This window comes from Pelobates fuscus, chromosome 1, assembly GCF_036172605.1.
Source record: "Pelobates fuscus isolate aPelFus1 chromosome 1, aPelFus1.pri, whole genome shotgun sequence".
In the NCBI taxonomy this organism is placed as follows: Eukaryota; Metazoa; Chordata; class Amphibia; order Anura; family Pelobatidae; genus Pelobates; species Pelobates fuscus.
In genome coordinates, this window is record NC_086317.1 from 84,539,161 (window position 1) to 84,555,215 (window position 16,055).

At 44.5% G+C, this 16,055-nt stretch overlaps 1 protein-coding gene across 1 annotated transcript; it reads right to left on the minus strand.

Moving 5' to 3' along the window:
* Positions 1-221: 221 nt before the first annotated feature.
* On the minus strand, positions 222-14,866 carry SLC46A1 (solute carrier family 46 member 1). The gene is made up of 5 exons (XM_063449944.1): positions 14,504-14,866; positions 5,910-6,762; positions 4,387-4,470; positions 2,598-2,754; positions 222-2,146 (listed from the first exon to the last, which is right to left on the minus strand). The coding sequence occupies exons 1-5, from the start codon at positions 14,759-14,761 to the stop codon at positions 2,089-2,091; spliced, it is 1,410 nt and encodes a 469-aa protein (XP_063306014.1). The 5' UTR covers positions 14,762-14,866; the 3' UTR covers positions 222-2,088.
* Positions 14,867-16,055: the final 1,189 nt, after the last annotated feature.

Genomic DNA, 16,055 nt, shown 5'->3' on the forward strand with positions numbered 1-16,055 from the left:
GACTAAAGGTCCGCTTCGATTCAGGAAGTCCCTCTAGTGGCTGTCTGGTAAACAGCCACTAGAGGTGGAGTTAACCCACAGAGGTAATTATTGCAGTTTCTCAAAAACTGCAATTATTACCACTGTAGAGTTAAGGGACATGGGACATTGCACCCAGACCACTTCAATGAGCTGGAGTGGTCTGGGTGCCTACAGTGTCCCTTTAACCCCTTAAAGACCAAACTTCTGGAATAAAAGGGAATCATGACATGTCACACATGTCATGTGTCCTTAAGGGGTTAAAGTGGCTCTGTCAACTTATGCAAAGACCACTGGTGGTGACTTTGCCGCTTGCAGGGCAGTGACGTAGGGGTGCAGGGGAAGGTACATTTTACTTACCTGAAGTGGTCCCTTGTGGCATCCAGATGGTTCTCACCGGCTCCTGGTACTTCATCTACCAGGAGCCCACGTCAATGCTGTACTCTCATGCACGTGTTAGTACAATAGTGTTGCCTATGGAGCATCCACCTTCATAGACAATGCCTTTTTCCCTCACAACTAGAAGTATAAGAAAAAAAAAAAAAAAAAAGACAGCGAACGCTCTGCATTTTGTCAAGTTTTGTCAGGCATGGGATACAGAAGTCAAAGTAGTCCCTATTTCTTTCAGATATCTTTTGACTGAGTTGGAATTTCAGTGAAATTTTAATTTTATGAAATATTAAAAGAGATTTTAATCTTCATGAAATACTCATTCGGGGGATGTAAAGCAAAATGCTGAATTCGCAAAAAAAATAAAAGCTACAAAATGAAATTCTGCTATATAAAAACACTGAATTAGTAATTATTTGAAACAAAAGGAGTAAAAAAGGCACATTATTACTGCTGTAAGCTTCAGATTGCAAACTCCACAATTCATGGACAGCACGGGGGTAGATTAAAAAAAAGCATTAATGCGGCATGAAGAAGCTGTATACAGAGTTCTGCATGACATTCTCAAATATGCTGCCTACAATGTTTCCATATTCAGTACAACAGTCACTCAATTTAAATTTAATCTGGAAGGGGAGATGCATTGCATATACTTCCACCTCTCACTTTGAGTGGTTGGTTCACGAAGCAGTGAATGGACATTAATTGGGTAGCAGAAATGTAGAGCAAAAACAGCAATGTTGAAGGAGCGAGGAGGGCAAAAAAACCTACTTCCCAACTCACTGTTTAAATATTCCAAGTCTGCTATTTCAGCCTAAGTGGTACAATATTATAACAGAAACCCCACAATCTGTTAATCCAAACACCAATAGTATCCACAGAATGTGTTCAAATGTCACATTATGCATACATGGCATACAGACAGCTCATAAAACATTAACACTGGCAAATACCAGGCAAGCCTCCTACACATGGGCTCAAACACATTTGGCAGTAAAAAGAATTTACAAGGAGATAAAGCAAACAACCTTACTCAAGCAGATTTAGTGTCACATTAGACAGCCGCTACATTTAACATTTCTGACAATGGAAGACTCTACTATGCTGCATTGTGATTACAATAACTTTGCAGAAGAGGGATAGCCAACAGCCTCCAAAGCATCATGGGAGCTTGACTCCGATAACAGCTGTATGACTATTTGCTGCCTAATCCTGTTTAGAAATTAAGGGTAGAATAATACTCTTCACTGTTACATTTTTCAAGTTTTCATTAGTGTGTAAAATAGATTAGCAGAGGATAGAGATATCCACCTAGATATAACACTGCCCATGATGTCATGAAAGCTATTGGTTGGCAAAAGTATTTTGGGATATATACATATATAGCTTCACAGTAGCTGGAGAGCTGACCGTTGGACTGCACACAACACTTGTCTCCAACGTTGAAAGTGCTAGTGGACTATGCTTGGTTTCACATATAATTATTTAGATTACAGTCATAAAAAGTGTCAAAAAGATTTGCTCATCCTCCTCAAGACAATTTTTTCCTATTTGTGCAACAGCTGATTTGGAAGTGCTTAAGAGTGAAGCAAGGAACGGGTACCGCGAAAGTACTCATTCTTCAAGCAATTTTTCCACCATGGATCCAGACATTTTCATATTCTTTTCCTTGATTTAGACTCACGATATCTCTGAGAATTGACTGTACATTGGTTTCTGGTCGCATACTTCAATTATCCTAAAAAAATAAATAAAATAAAAGATCATGGTTTGTTTGTCCTAATGCAAAGTCATTTAAAGAATATCAACTGTGGATTTTCATTTTTACAAGTAAAACACAAACACTCATTTTGATGAATCCATGAACAAACATACCTTCAATTTAAATAGAACCAATTCTTCTATCCCGGTTGTGCACCTTTGCACACAGAGGAGACTGGGAAGTGTGCTGCCTCTGGTGGCCAGTGGTTAGTAGCCGAAAGCAGAATGTGTCTGCATACCACAATAGTAGAGACATTTCCAAGCTCACCATTGTTTTCCTGCCTGGCTTTCTAATTCAGTACCAGAAGGATGAAATACCATATCACTTCTGCCTAGAGCTTTTATTCGGATCCATCAATAAGGAGCAGATACCTGTACATTGTTTTTTACATATATTGAAACAAAGTAGAAGGACATGTGATAGTTACCCAATGATTCCAGCTGGGATCAGCAGTAAAAGACCACCAAGCAGGAAGGGGAAACCCTTCATAAAGTGAAGCGTTGCTGGATACAGAGAGTTAAATATCCCAGTTGCCAGCAAATAGGACAGGCCTTCCACACATGCCACAGAGGAAAATATTGCACCTATGGAACAAAAATATAAAAAGGGACACAGCATGAGCAGTGCTACAAACAGAAAAGGTTACAAACAGAGTAGCATCACATGTTATCTACTGAACCGGCCGCCTGGAACAAAGGCAATGCACAATAAAGACCAGGTTTCGACACATAAGAGTAGCAAAGGAGATCACTCGTGTTGAGTTTCATGAAGTATGATCGTAGAGCACAGAACAAGGTCTCTGTGCCCCACACACAAAGTACAAGATTTGCAGTTTGTGTGTTTGCGGTTATAGACACCACACACAAACAAAAGTTGTATTTTAGTAATAATGGTAATTTGAGGGCATTGTTGCAGGATACCAAAACCATGATCAGTTAGTTTGATTAATGGAAAACAAGGATCTGTAAGGTCAAAAACATATCTGATGTTTAAGCCGTAATGGGCACATGACAATAAAACCTATTTTTAAATGAGAGAATCAAATTTCATTGATACATTGTGCTAGCAAAATTGCTTATAAATGTGCAGATTACTCTAAAATCAATGTCAAGAAACAGACTTGCCCTCTCCTCTCAGTCAGTTCCATCTGTGCCAACTGGCACAGATATAAGAAGGCTGTGCTCTGCATGTCTGATACTAGGTAAACCCTCCATTGGGCGTGCCTGCTACCCAAATTCAGCATAAGGGGAAGCAATGCCTGCATGGTGAAGCAATTGGGAGAGGCAGGCTCTGTGTCAGAGCAGCACCAGCATGGAGAGAGGAAAGCATTATTTACTACAGTGGCTTTGGGCAGGCAATCATAGAATGGAGACAGAAAAACAGATACATTTTGTTTACATATAGTCAACATAAAAAGTGTTGGGGACTTAGTGGAAAGCAAGTCGATGCTTCCCAAACAGGGGGTATGCAGGAGAGGAGTGTCTTATAGCAAGTGTAACACCCACTGAAACACAATGGGGTAATGGAAATCAATAAACTTACACATTTTCAGTATTCAGGGAAGAAGCAGTTAATTGTATAACACAAGACATGCAAAAAATTTTCCGTTATAGACACTTTAACTAGAAAGAAGCAAGTAGTCCAGTTACAGTGAAAGTCAGAGAAGAACTCCAGAGTAAGGAAATGAAACCATCTAACACAAGTGTGACCATCGCCAAACCTATTTTTAAGCACGAGCAACCACACAAAATGCAACGTTTAAAGGAAACCATAAGCAGACCAGGAGCATCTCATTCTAGTGTATGGGGGACGACGACATGTTTTACCCCATAATGCTCCACTGGACTGGAAATTATGAAATAAGTAGTGAATACCCAAACAGTTTAAAGCATTGTACAGGAATATGTGAACTGATTTTTAAAACTAATGGCAACCACACCAACCCTATTCCGTGATACACAGCCTGGTTAACTAGGCTGTGTCTTAGCAGTGGCTGAGCCGTGGACTGAGCATACACAGAACTCAGTTTGGGTCACTCTCCAGGGAAGCAGAAAAAGCCTTCCCTATTGGGTGTGAGCACACACAATATGGAAAAAGTGATATGAACAAACTTTCATAGCACAATAGCAACAATACAAAGTGTTTTGGCGTTTTAGCTAACAAACTATGACAAGAATTATTTATATTCTGGTTGCATAATCCAGAGGAGATCTTACCTTGATCGCCTTCGTCCACCAATTTAGACAGCTTAGACCGAATTATTGGTGTAGTGGCCATTGCAAAGAACCTTAACCCATACCCTAAAATGAAAAAAGAAAATACACAAAACTTTTATAGAGATATGAAAATTTATGTTGACATCAAGGCTAGGTTTACAGTTATTTCTCAAGAAGTTTAATTAATGAATATATCTTGAAAAGTGCAAGCGGGGGAAACAGTTTAATGTGGCAATTAGAGGGATTAGTAGAATTTACTAATTCATTGGGTATAGTATGAACTCAAGGAATTAAAATGTATGTGCTGAAGGTCTCCTAGAATAGGCCAAGAAGAGTGGCCCCTCAGCCATATCTTGATACTAACTAGAGGTTACACAAGCGGGATGGCCAAAAAAAAAAACAGATGTAACAAATCTGTAGGACCACTGAGTGTTTATTTACTGACTGCTGAACTGTGGTGAAACGAAAATATAAATGCAAATTTAAGACCAAATTTCAAATTGCAAACATAGCAGAATTGGAGCAATATTGCAGTTCATGCAACATTTTGCTTGTTTAACATTCAACACATATTGCTAATCCCCAAATAACCTGCAGTGTTATTTCAAGACCAAGGAATGCATGAGATGTGATGATGCAGTTGGTGACCACATATGCCTATATGATATCGTCTTCCTGTAATATCATACACCTAAAGCACTTCAACTTTCTGCATTTCTTTGAGTGTGAAGAGTTTGCCCTCTCCCACCCCTCATTTTGATTGCAACAGAAATTGGCACTTGTATAAAATTAACCTTGTTTACACCTCTGTCAGTTTAGCTTAATGGAGCTAAACTCAAGAAGCAGACAATTGCCCAGAGAACCTGCCAAGTATTAAGCTACATTGGGAAGTCTAATTTGACAGCCACAGGAAGTCCGGTTTGGGGAATAAATGGTGGACTTGCAAAGGCTGCAGACAGCAGATCTGCAGCTTTATCAAGGATGTTTTAAATGCATCTTTTCATTGGGGTATATCTACTAAATAGTTTTGTGTGTTTTTTTCATTTGGGTAGTGGAGCGTTGCTTTAAGAAAACATGCTTGCATTTTAGTCACATTGCTACTCTGTCATTTTTCCTAAACCTTTGTTTTGACTTTTTTATGATTCAGTGATATTTTAGGGTTTCCCTATCCCAGAAACGTTCTAGGTGTTAGAGAGTTGTATTTGTCATAAATGTTTAGGTGGTCTATTTGCCTGTAGGAATTATTGCAAACTGCTCAATAATACTTACTGCAGCTTCTCAGCGACTTCAAGGAAAGTCGGTGGTAACTGTAGTGTGCTTGTAAATCCCATTAATTTCTACTGGGAACTGTCATCCACATAAATATGTCATAATATCTTACATATGAGGGTCAGTTACACTCTAAAAACCCTTTTCTGGAGTTCAGCAATACAGGACAAATATATTAATAAATATATATATATATATATATATATATATATATATATATATATATATTTATTTTTTTAAATGTCATACGTCACCTGTAAACATCATTGGAGTGGTTGCAGCCAATGAAATAACAACCAGCCCGGCAATATTGGAGAGGAACCCCATTTCTGCTACCCAGCTATCTGCCAGACACAACTGGAAGAGTCGCAGCCCGGCAAGACTGCTAAGGTAAGTGAGGTGCTCTGCCGCCGAGCCATATCCAATCAGGTCAGAGTGCCAGCAGAGGGGAGAACTGAGCTCATAAATCACAAACAGGTCCTTGGCACCCATGTGCACGGTTACCACTAGTAGGAAAGCCAGTAAGTACAGGCACAACTTTCCACGTCGCTTGTTTTCACCTGCCACTGTGAAAAGACGGAATACTGACTGGTAGTGCCGCAGAGTAAAAAGTCTTGATGGCTTCTTTTCCTTAACAGACTCCCCGACACAGAGGTATACATATAGAGCAGTGACAAGATTCACAGCAAAAACCAGCCAAAATGGATTGATGTAACCCTGGGCTTCGCGCCACTGTCCTCCAATAATGCTAGCTACCATTCCGGCAATGCCTAGACATGCCTCAAGGATGGCAACACGGAAGGTCCGTGACTGCCGGTTGCTGACATCTGCAATGTATGCAAAACAACCTGCGAGGATCATATTGAAGTCACCAGAGATACCACTGATTATGCGCCCGAGCAAGAAATAGCCCACATGAAGCTTCTGGTACATGACTACAAGGTAGATAGCTGCTTGCAGGGCCAGGCCAAAGCCTGGAAGGATGAGAACAGGACGCCGTCCCACACTGTCACTCCAAGGGCCAAGCAGCATCACAGAAAAGATCCCAACCACGAATCCACCCAAGTTAATGTAAAGGCTCCAATGAGAAGTAAGGGTCTCCACTTCCTACAAGAAAGAAACAGATCAGAAAATAAAATACACTTAGTTATGGAAAGGCAACAAAAGCAAAAAAGCTTTTCAAATCAACTAGAAGCTGAATCTTGACATGTTTATATTAAACTATAGCTCAGCAATATAAAATCATTGGTAATCTGGGGTTGCAAAAACAGTACAGTAAGAAAAACACAAAAAATTCCCAAAACATTTTTTATGTTCTTTGTTTCTTCAGGAATTGACATTATTGTATAAAAACTAAGTGCGATTAGTAAGCAAATTTTGGCGTGCAGGGCAGTGGGACTTATTTACAACTCGTGAATTAGTCCAACAAACAAAATGGCTAATATCAAGCCTGTAGCGGACCACAGGTTACCTCCGCTAATTCCCTTTCTTCAGCTGGTCAGGAACCACCTAGGAGTAGTAAGAGACCCATTTCCCCCCCCGTAACTGGACGACACACAGTCCTGGAGGTAAAACACAATTTTATTGGCCACACGCTTTGATGCATATCCCCATGCAAGGTGTCTCCCTCACATCCCAGGATCCCAGGGGCCCTAGGAGGATTCTGTTCCCTTTGTCCCCAAAGCCTGCCACTATAACACAGGGTTTCCCACACCAGACGCCAGGGGGTCTTCTTCCCACGAGCCTCTGTGCCATCCCTTTGTCTCCCAGGCACAGAAAAGCCAGCCAGCAGGAAAAGAGCTTGTCTCTTTGCCCCTCAGGCACAGGAAAGCCCACCAAACCAGTCAGTGCCCCACAAGTGTCCACACCAACCTCAGGGACCCGTACAACGGCTCCTCTCTCGACTACCTTCAGTTCGCGAGGTCCCCGTGTGAAACCTAGAAAAGGGAAGCGTCTCCTTTCGGGATACGAATGCTCCCCCTGACCTCCGCTCGTCGGCACGAATGGCAACCACCCACGGGGAGCATTCATTAATTACTCCCCTAGCAGTTTCACACCTATGTTGCAATTTCGAACGTTCTGATTAATTGGTGTGAACGTTCCAATGGAGCGCTGGTGAGGTCCTTGTTCGGAGAACGAACGTGCCGGGAACCAACCCACGCTCCCCTGATTGGTGTTCGTCTAACGAAATGGCAGCCAACCAGGGGAGGGTTCATTAATTGTTTCCCTTGCGGTTTGACACTTAAGTTACGAGGTGAGAACGTTCTAACCTAGCATTCCAAATGAGGTATCGGAGTGATCCCCGTTCGGGAGGCAAATTAATTCCTTTCGTGGACGCACTCCCGAACGGGGAGCGGGCACAATACACGAAAGGATAGGGAAACACACATAATATAAAAAGAGAAATTCACGATCAGGCAGCGGTTCCGCCACAAAGTCTAAATAGCCAAACAGGAAGAACTGTGATATTGGAGATTCCTGCTTCTCTCATCTGTCTATTTTGGCCTATAATTTACAGATTCTTTGCAACTCTCCACAATCCTATGTTTACTGAATAAGCCCATACATGATTGGTCCTACAATGCACAAATGCTGTGTGTCTGAATTATAGGGGAGGCATGGCAAAAATGCTTCATTACTAAACATTATAAAGAGATGCAGGTTGTACATGGCATGATTTGAATCTGAACATCAGCTGGAAAAGTTTATTTCTATTATTGCTGAACCTGCTTGATGTCATGGACTGAGTTGCGTACTGCTAATTAGGTCTGGGACTAGGGTGGCAGGTGTATATAGCCTGTCCATGCAGAGAAAACAGTGTTTATTTTGCTGCCTAGTAACACCTGTAGAGAGACACTCAGACGGCCACTAAAGTGCTTTGCATCTTAGAGCTGCACATTGTACAGCACCTACATTCAGGTATCTATATTCTCTGCATTAAGGTGCCGAACTTTCCCCATAGATTTTCTTGATTCAATGTATCTCTATGAGGAGATGCTGATGGTTGCAGCATTTTGCAGTGCATTCGTAATAGCTTCCCAATACTTTCCTATGGGAAGGCATTGGATTGGCTGAGATAATCAAGCTGGATGATATCAGCCAAAGTGGTTGGATTAGCAGTGGGGAGACCAGCGATGCGTGGGGAAAAGACGCTTAAAAACACCATTCCCATGCGATCGGAGGCGGGTTGGTAACCACACTAACTGACAGACACACACACACTATTATAGATTTTATTTACATTTTATTCCACCCAGCCTCCCTACCTTTAGGAGAGCTGGAGTGGATCAGATTTCTCTGGCGTTTAGTGGGTGGCTGACAGGAGGAGAATGGAGGCGGGCAGTTCACTGCTTGCCCGCGTACTACTTAGTGATGTCAGGCCAAAGTGATGTCACATTCCAGCCCCGGCATCATGACGGAGCAGAGCAGGGAGATTACAGTTCCCTCGCTGCCCGTCTTCAGTACGCACAGCCGGTCACCCATCTTGGAGGGAACGGCTCACAAATCCCAGGAGCCAGGACATTTGTCGAGCCCCGACTTACAGGTTTGGACTTCCAGCTCCTTGGATTCTGCCAAAGCTCAAGTCCTACCTTAACTATGGACAGCCAAGTCTGCTCTACTGCTGCGTGGAACAAAGCCAACTGCACAATAGCCTCCAAATGATTTCCTATGGGAAAGCATCGGATTGGCTGGGATTGCCAAGACGGATGATCTCTGCCATGTAGGTGGGGCCAGTCTCAGCAAGACCAGTGTGACGATTGAGAAAAGGAAAGTAAAATCATATGGGGATTTTGAGGACATCCAGTGTCTTTTCACAGCGTTAAACTCTGTAAATATAGAAAGTGCCTCTAAAAAGGACAGGGTCATTGCACCCAGACCACTTCAATGAGATGAAGTGGTCTGGGTGTCTATCGTTTCCATTTAAGGAATAAATTACTTATCAGAATAAACAGCAGTAGGAGCAGGGTATTGCCAGAACAGCGCGTGAAAAGATCGAAAAAAAGAGTCTCTGTTTTGTGGTATAATGAATGGACATGGTCCCATGTTTCAAGCCAGAACTGAACTGAATCCGAGGTTCATGCACAAAGTAACAAAGGCCACCATGCCTCACACACTTCATAGCTATTCAGCAGAAAAATTAAAGTCCAAGTCTTATTCTTGTACGTTTGTGTGAATACTTTGATGGGAACATATCATTTAAAGTTTGTTTAATTAGATTCCTTCACCATATGGAACAAAAATGAACACAAAAATGTGAAATATTCTGTGAGGTACAGCTTGATTAAACATCACCAGTTTACAATATAATTAGAAAATACTAGCATGACGTATAAATGAATAAAGCACAGATGCTCATAAGACACGAGACTAAAACCAAACAGTCTAGTTCCTTTGACATTAGCCCAAATTTAAAAGTATGGTTATCACACTTCTTCATTTGTGGTTAGATGTTACTAAAGTGCAAATTCTCATTTTCTGTGCGACTACAGAATCAGAATTGAAAGAGAAAAAAAAATAAAAATAAATTGTATTATGGAGGCCCTGGTTGTATTATGTCTCGTTCAGGTTCGGAGTGGCACTGGGTGTGGAGTAGTGCTGTAGAGCGTCTCCTGGGGCTGTGCTAGAGGGAACAATGGGTCTGTGTGGGTCTAACACAAACATAGGTGAGGGTGAATACGTGGGAAATGGCAAATAGGGAGCTACTTGGACAGGAAACAGAAGATCCGTAGCTCTACATAATATGCTTAATAAGTGGGTGTTGTTTTTAGTCCCCCCATATCTTTCTCTTCTGTCATCCTCTGCACTAGCACCTGCACTTGCTCGAGTGCTGAAATAGCAGTTCATCACTGTGGATGGTTACCACAGAGTGGACTTGCCATACATAGTAGTCCTTGTCGTGCCCATGCTAAAGAGACCGTAAACAACTATGTTTCTCAAGCACGGAAGCACGGTTTAATGGGTGAAGTTAGGGCGGTCTCAGCAATAGGAGGGACTTATATTACCCTTATCTTTGTAATTTGCTAAAACGGTTTACCCTCCTGACCAATGATCTTGTTTCATCTATTTCTTGCAACTTGTATTAGTATACTAGTGTATCTTTATTTTGTTCATAAACCTAATGGAAAAAAAAAAATCTATAAATAAAGATTTTCAAATCACTTCAAAACAGGCCACCCCACAGGCATTCTTTCGTTCACTAGCGTTATTGCAAGCAAGATAAATTACGGGATTGCAGAATAATAAAGTGCACTTAATATGTGTTATCCAGAAGTTGAGTATTTTAATAGCGCCCTCAGGATGTGTTACCAATGTGAGATTATAGAACCACAGATTGTTACAGCAGATAAAAACCAAACTGGCCCATAAAGTCTGTAAAAAAAACCCACCAAAAACCCTCACTTGTTTGGTTATGTGCAACTTGTCTTCAGTGATGGCAACTAGGGATCAACCAATATTTTTCCAGAGCTGATCCCAATACAGATTATCAGTCGCCTTTCAGGCCTGTTGCCGATAACCAGTGCTGATATTCTTTACTTTTAAAGTTTTGGAAAAAACAACACAATTTCTACACAAATCTGGCATTAACCGAACATGCTGAAAGCAATCACACTCCTATCACTCTCAAGGGATCCCAGTATGCACACTGCTGTTAATGATAGAAGTATGATTGCTAACAACAATCACATTCCTATCACTCTCAGGCAGTCAGTCCAGTACTTACAGTAGATTATTCACTGTCTCAACTCCCTGCCTTCAGCTGAGCTCCGCATGTGGGGACTCACAGAGAGGGGTGACGCATGGTTGCGATGTAGCGCCTCATTGGCTGGCGATGCGCAAGACTGTGTGCAGTGACTGGGAGAGGTGAGTGGTATATTGGTAAGATGAGTAAATTACAAGACAATATACAGATGATCAGATATATGCCAAATATTGGCTCTAGTAATCAGCAGAAATGATAATCAGTAGAACCCCAATGGCAAACGCTAAATAATTTTGAGCATTGTGCCACAGTGAACTCTAGTTTGGTGCCCTAACGGTACCCCTGGGCTGGTAATGTGCATGGTGCCTAAAGAGATTATACCAAGGGCTTGTAATGTTCACTTCACTGTTAATCGAAGGTGGATCTAAAAGAAAAAATTTTGTTTGTGTCCTTTTGTGTATGTACTGCTGGCCAGGATTTATTTATTATACACTCTCATTGGTAGCTGTAGGGAACCAACGTACATTATGCCCTCTCTCTGTGTATCACTGGGTGGGTTATTTTCACAAAATCTTTGTTTTAAAAAATTTCATGCATTACATTTTTAAGAAGTCTTCCATCAGCAAATTTCATTTTTGGGCATGAATAACAAGGTCTTAAGTCTTTGTGAGCATTCATTTAAAAACATACATGGTGTACCCCTTGCTCTCGACATGTCTGGCCCCTGAGATGTCGGTGTACCCCTTGCTCTCGACATGTCTGGCCCCTGAGATGTCGGTGTACCCCTTGCTCTCGACATGTCTGGCCCCTGAGATGTCGGTGTACCCCTTGCTCTCGACATGTCTGGCCCCTGAGATGTCGGTGTACCCCTTGCTCTCGACATGTCTGGCCCCTGAGATGTCGGTGTACCCCTTGCTCTCGACATGTCTGGCCCCTGAGATGTCGGTGTACCCCTTGCTCTCGACATGTCTGGCCCCTGAGATGTCGGTGTACCCCTTGCTCTCGACATGTCTGGCCCCTGAGATGTCGGTGTACCCCTTGCTCTCGACATGTCTGGCCCCTGAGATGTCGGTGTACCCCTTGCTCTCGACATGTCTGGCCCCTGAGATGTCGGTGTACCCCTTGCTCTCGACATGTCTGGCCCCTGAGATGTCGGTGTACCCCTTGCTCTCGACATGTCTGGCCCCTGAGATGTCGGTGTACCCCTTGCTCTCGACATGTCTGGCCCCTGAGATGTCGGTGTACCCCTTGCTCTCGACATGTCTGGCCCCTGAGATGTCGGTGTACCCCTTGCTCTCGACATGTCTGGCCCCTGAGATGTCGGTGTACCCCTTGCTCTCGACATGTCTGGCCCCTGAGATGTCGGTGTACCCCTTGCTCTCGACATGTCTGGCCCCTGAGATGTCGGTGTACCCCTTGCTCTCGACATGTCTGGCCCCTGAGATGTCGGTGTACCCCTTGCTCTCGACATGTCTGGCCCCTGAGATGTCGGTGTACCCCTTGCTCTCGACATGTCTGGCCCCTGAGATGTCGGTGTACCCCTTGCTCTCGACATGTCTGGCCCCTGAGATGTCGGTGTACCCCTTGCTCTCGACATGTCTGGCCCCTGAGATGTCGGTGTACCCCTTGCTCTCGACATGTCTGGCCCCTGAGATGTCGGTGTACCCCTTGCTCTCGACATGTCTGGCCCCTGAGATGTCGGTGTACCCCTTGCTCTCGACATGTCTGGCCCCTGAGATGTCGGTGTACCCCTTGCTCTCGACATGTCTGGCCCCTGAGATGTCGGTGTACCCCTTGCTCTCGACATGTCTGGCCCCTGAGATGTCGGTGTACCCCTTGCTCTCGACATGTCTGGCCCCTGAGATGTCGGTGTACCCCTTGCTCTCGACATGTCTGGCCCCTGAGATGTCGGTGTACCCCTTGCTCTCGACATGTCTGGCCCCTGAGATGTCGGTGTACCCCTTGCTCTCGACATGTCTGGCCCCTGAGATGTCGGTGTACCCCTTGCTCTCGACATGTCTGGCCCCTGAGATGTCGGTGTACCCCTTGCTCTCGACATGTCTGGCCCCTGAGATGTCGGTGTACCCCTTGCTCTCGACATGTCTGGCCCCTGAGATGTCGGTGTACCCCTTGCTCTCGACATGTCTGGCCCCTGAGATGTCGGTGTACCCCTTTGCTCTCTACATGTCTGGCCCCTGAGATGTCGGTGTACCCCTTGCTCTCTACATGTCTGGCCCCTGAGATGTCGGTGTACCCCTTGCTCTCTACATGTCTGGCCCCTGAGATGTCGGTGTACCCCTTGCTCTCTACATGTCTGGCCCCTGAGATGTCGGTGTACCCCTTGCTCTCTACATGTCTGGCCCCTGAGATGTCGGTGTACCCCTTGCTCTCTACATGTCTGGCCCCTGAGATGTCGGTGTACCCCTTGCTCTCTACATGTCTGGCCCCTGAGATGTCGGTGTACCCCTTGCTCTTTACATGTCTGGCCCCTGAGATGTCGGTGTACTCCTTGCTCTCTACATGTCTGGCCCCTGATATGTGGTGTACTCCTTGCTCTCTCCTTTGTCACAGCACATTGTGTGTAACCTGCCTTCACTGAGTAAAAACCCCCGCCTACTTGAGCGGGCTGAGTACAGCCATTACAATAACAATAAACACAATCCCTCCCTGTCTCGCCATCTATAACAATACACACAATCCCAGACTCTCCATATAATGTATGATGTCATGCTCTGTGTATGATGTTAGTTATTCTCCATATATGATGTTTATTCTACATGTATGATGTTTATTCTCCATGTATGTTAGTTATGTTTATTCTCCATGTATGATGTCACCCTCCATATATGTTGGTTATTCTCCATGTATGATGTCACCCTCCATGTATGATGTCACCCTCCATGTATGATGTCACCCTCCATGTATGATGTCACCCTCCATGTATGATGTCACCCTCCATGTATGATGTCACCCTCCATGTATGTTGGTTATTCTCCATGTATGATGCTAGTTATTCTCCATGTATGATGTCACCCTCCATGTATGTTGGTTATTCTCCATGTATGATGCTAGTTATTCTCCATGTATGATGTCACCCTCCATGTATGTTGGTTATTCTCCATGTATGATGTCACCCAGTCCCCTTACCTGTTGCAGGGGATCGGTGGTTCCGTTCAGGTGGCCGCAGCCCTGCTGTTTGGTGCCATTGAAGCCCAGGTCGGCGCTGACCCGGTCCCATATATACTGAGTAACCAGCGGCCCCTGCAGTGCCATAGCGAACATGGACAGGAACAGCACCGGCTCCACCGTCAGCCCGGCCGGGATACATCGCCGCAGCTTCGGCCTCCCCTGGATCCCGCCAGCCGCCTCCGAAGACACCGCAGCGGAGAGATCTCGGTCAGACATGCCGCCGGAGGATGCTGCGGCCCGGAAGGGAACTCCGCACTGCGACCACAGACGGCACAGGGGGAGGGAACATGGCGGCCGCCCGCCTCCATCACTCCATAGCCCGCCCAGCCCACTCCCATCACTCCACAACATCCCTGAACTCCTCACACCGCCCAGCCCACTCCCATCACTCCACAACATCCCTGCCCACAGCCTCCCTGAACTCCTCAACCCGCCCAGCCGGCTCCCCTCCATCTAGGCATGGCCAACCCTGCTGGATTTATTGTGGATTTCACACATCATCCATCAAGCTTGCCAATAAACACACACTGACACATTATTTACATGGTGCCTAACCACAACACTATTATTACTTACTGTGTGCTCCATGTACATCCCAAATATTGTTAATATTTCATTGCAAATCATATATGATAAACGTGTACTTTCTATGTGGATGACATGCAAATCTATCTGCCCTTTTCCAATCTCTCGCGGCCCCCTTGACTTGTGTTGTTGACTGCCTCTCTGCTATTTCTATCTAGATGACTGCTCACTCTCCTACAACTTAATGGGTCACTATAGTGTCAGGAAAACAAAGTGGTTTTCCTGACACTATAGTGCCCTGAGGGTGCCCCCACCCTCAGGGTCCCCCCATCCCGTGGCGCTGAAGGGGTTAAAACCACTTCAGCCACTTACCTTATTCCAGCGCCGGGCTCCCTCGGCGCTGGTGACATCTCCTCTCCCGCCAATGTCAGCGGAGCTGAATGCGCATGCCGCGCACACATTCAAAGTGTCCATAGGAGAGCATTTCTCAATGCTTTCCTATGGACGCTCTGCGCGATGGAGGCATAATATGGCTGGCTTAACTGAAACTGCTATGTTTGCATCTGAAGGGTTAAAACCTGAGGGACCTGGCACCCAGACCACTTCATTGAGCTGAAGTGGTCTGGGTGACTATAGTGTCCCTTTAACTTGTGTAAAACAGAACTTGTGGTCTTTCCTCCCTTAAGTGTTGCTACTCCTGTGTCTGTTTCCCAACAAGTCAATGGCACTACCATCAGTTCTACCTCACAGGCTCGCTGCCTAGGTGTTTTATTCAACTCCAACCTCTCCTTCACCCATCATGTCCAGTCGATCGCCATTTTCTGCTGCTTCTATCTAAAAAACATTGCATGCATCTGCCCCTATTTAAGCCAGACTCGGCTTAAGGTTCTGGTCCATGTCGCTATCCTCTCTCTCCTTGACTACTGCAATTTGCTTCTCAGATGTCTTACGTGTTCCCAGTTTGCTCAGTCTATAATGAATGCAG

What these genes read in the sequence shown, in the direction of transcription:
- SLC46A1 (XM_063449944.1), bottom strand. Translation starts at nt 14,761, where the DNA reads ATGTCTGACCGAGATCTCTCCGCTGCGGTGTCTTCGGAGGCGGCTGGC. An exon ending in GGTGGACGAAGGCGATCAAG is followed by an intron (nt 2,755 to 4,386) that starts GTAAGATCTCCT and finishes TTTGTTCCATAG; the next exon opens with GTGCAATATTTTCCTCTGTG. An exon ending in ATCCCAGCTGGAATCATTGG is followed by an intron (nt 2,147 to 2,597) that starts GTAACTATCACA and finishes TTATTTTTTTAG; the next exon opens with GATAATTGAAGTATGCGACC.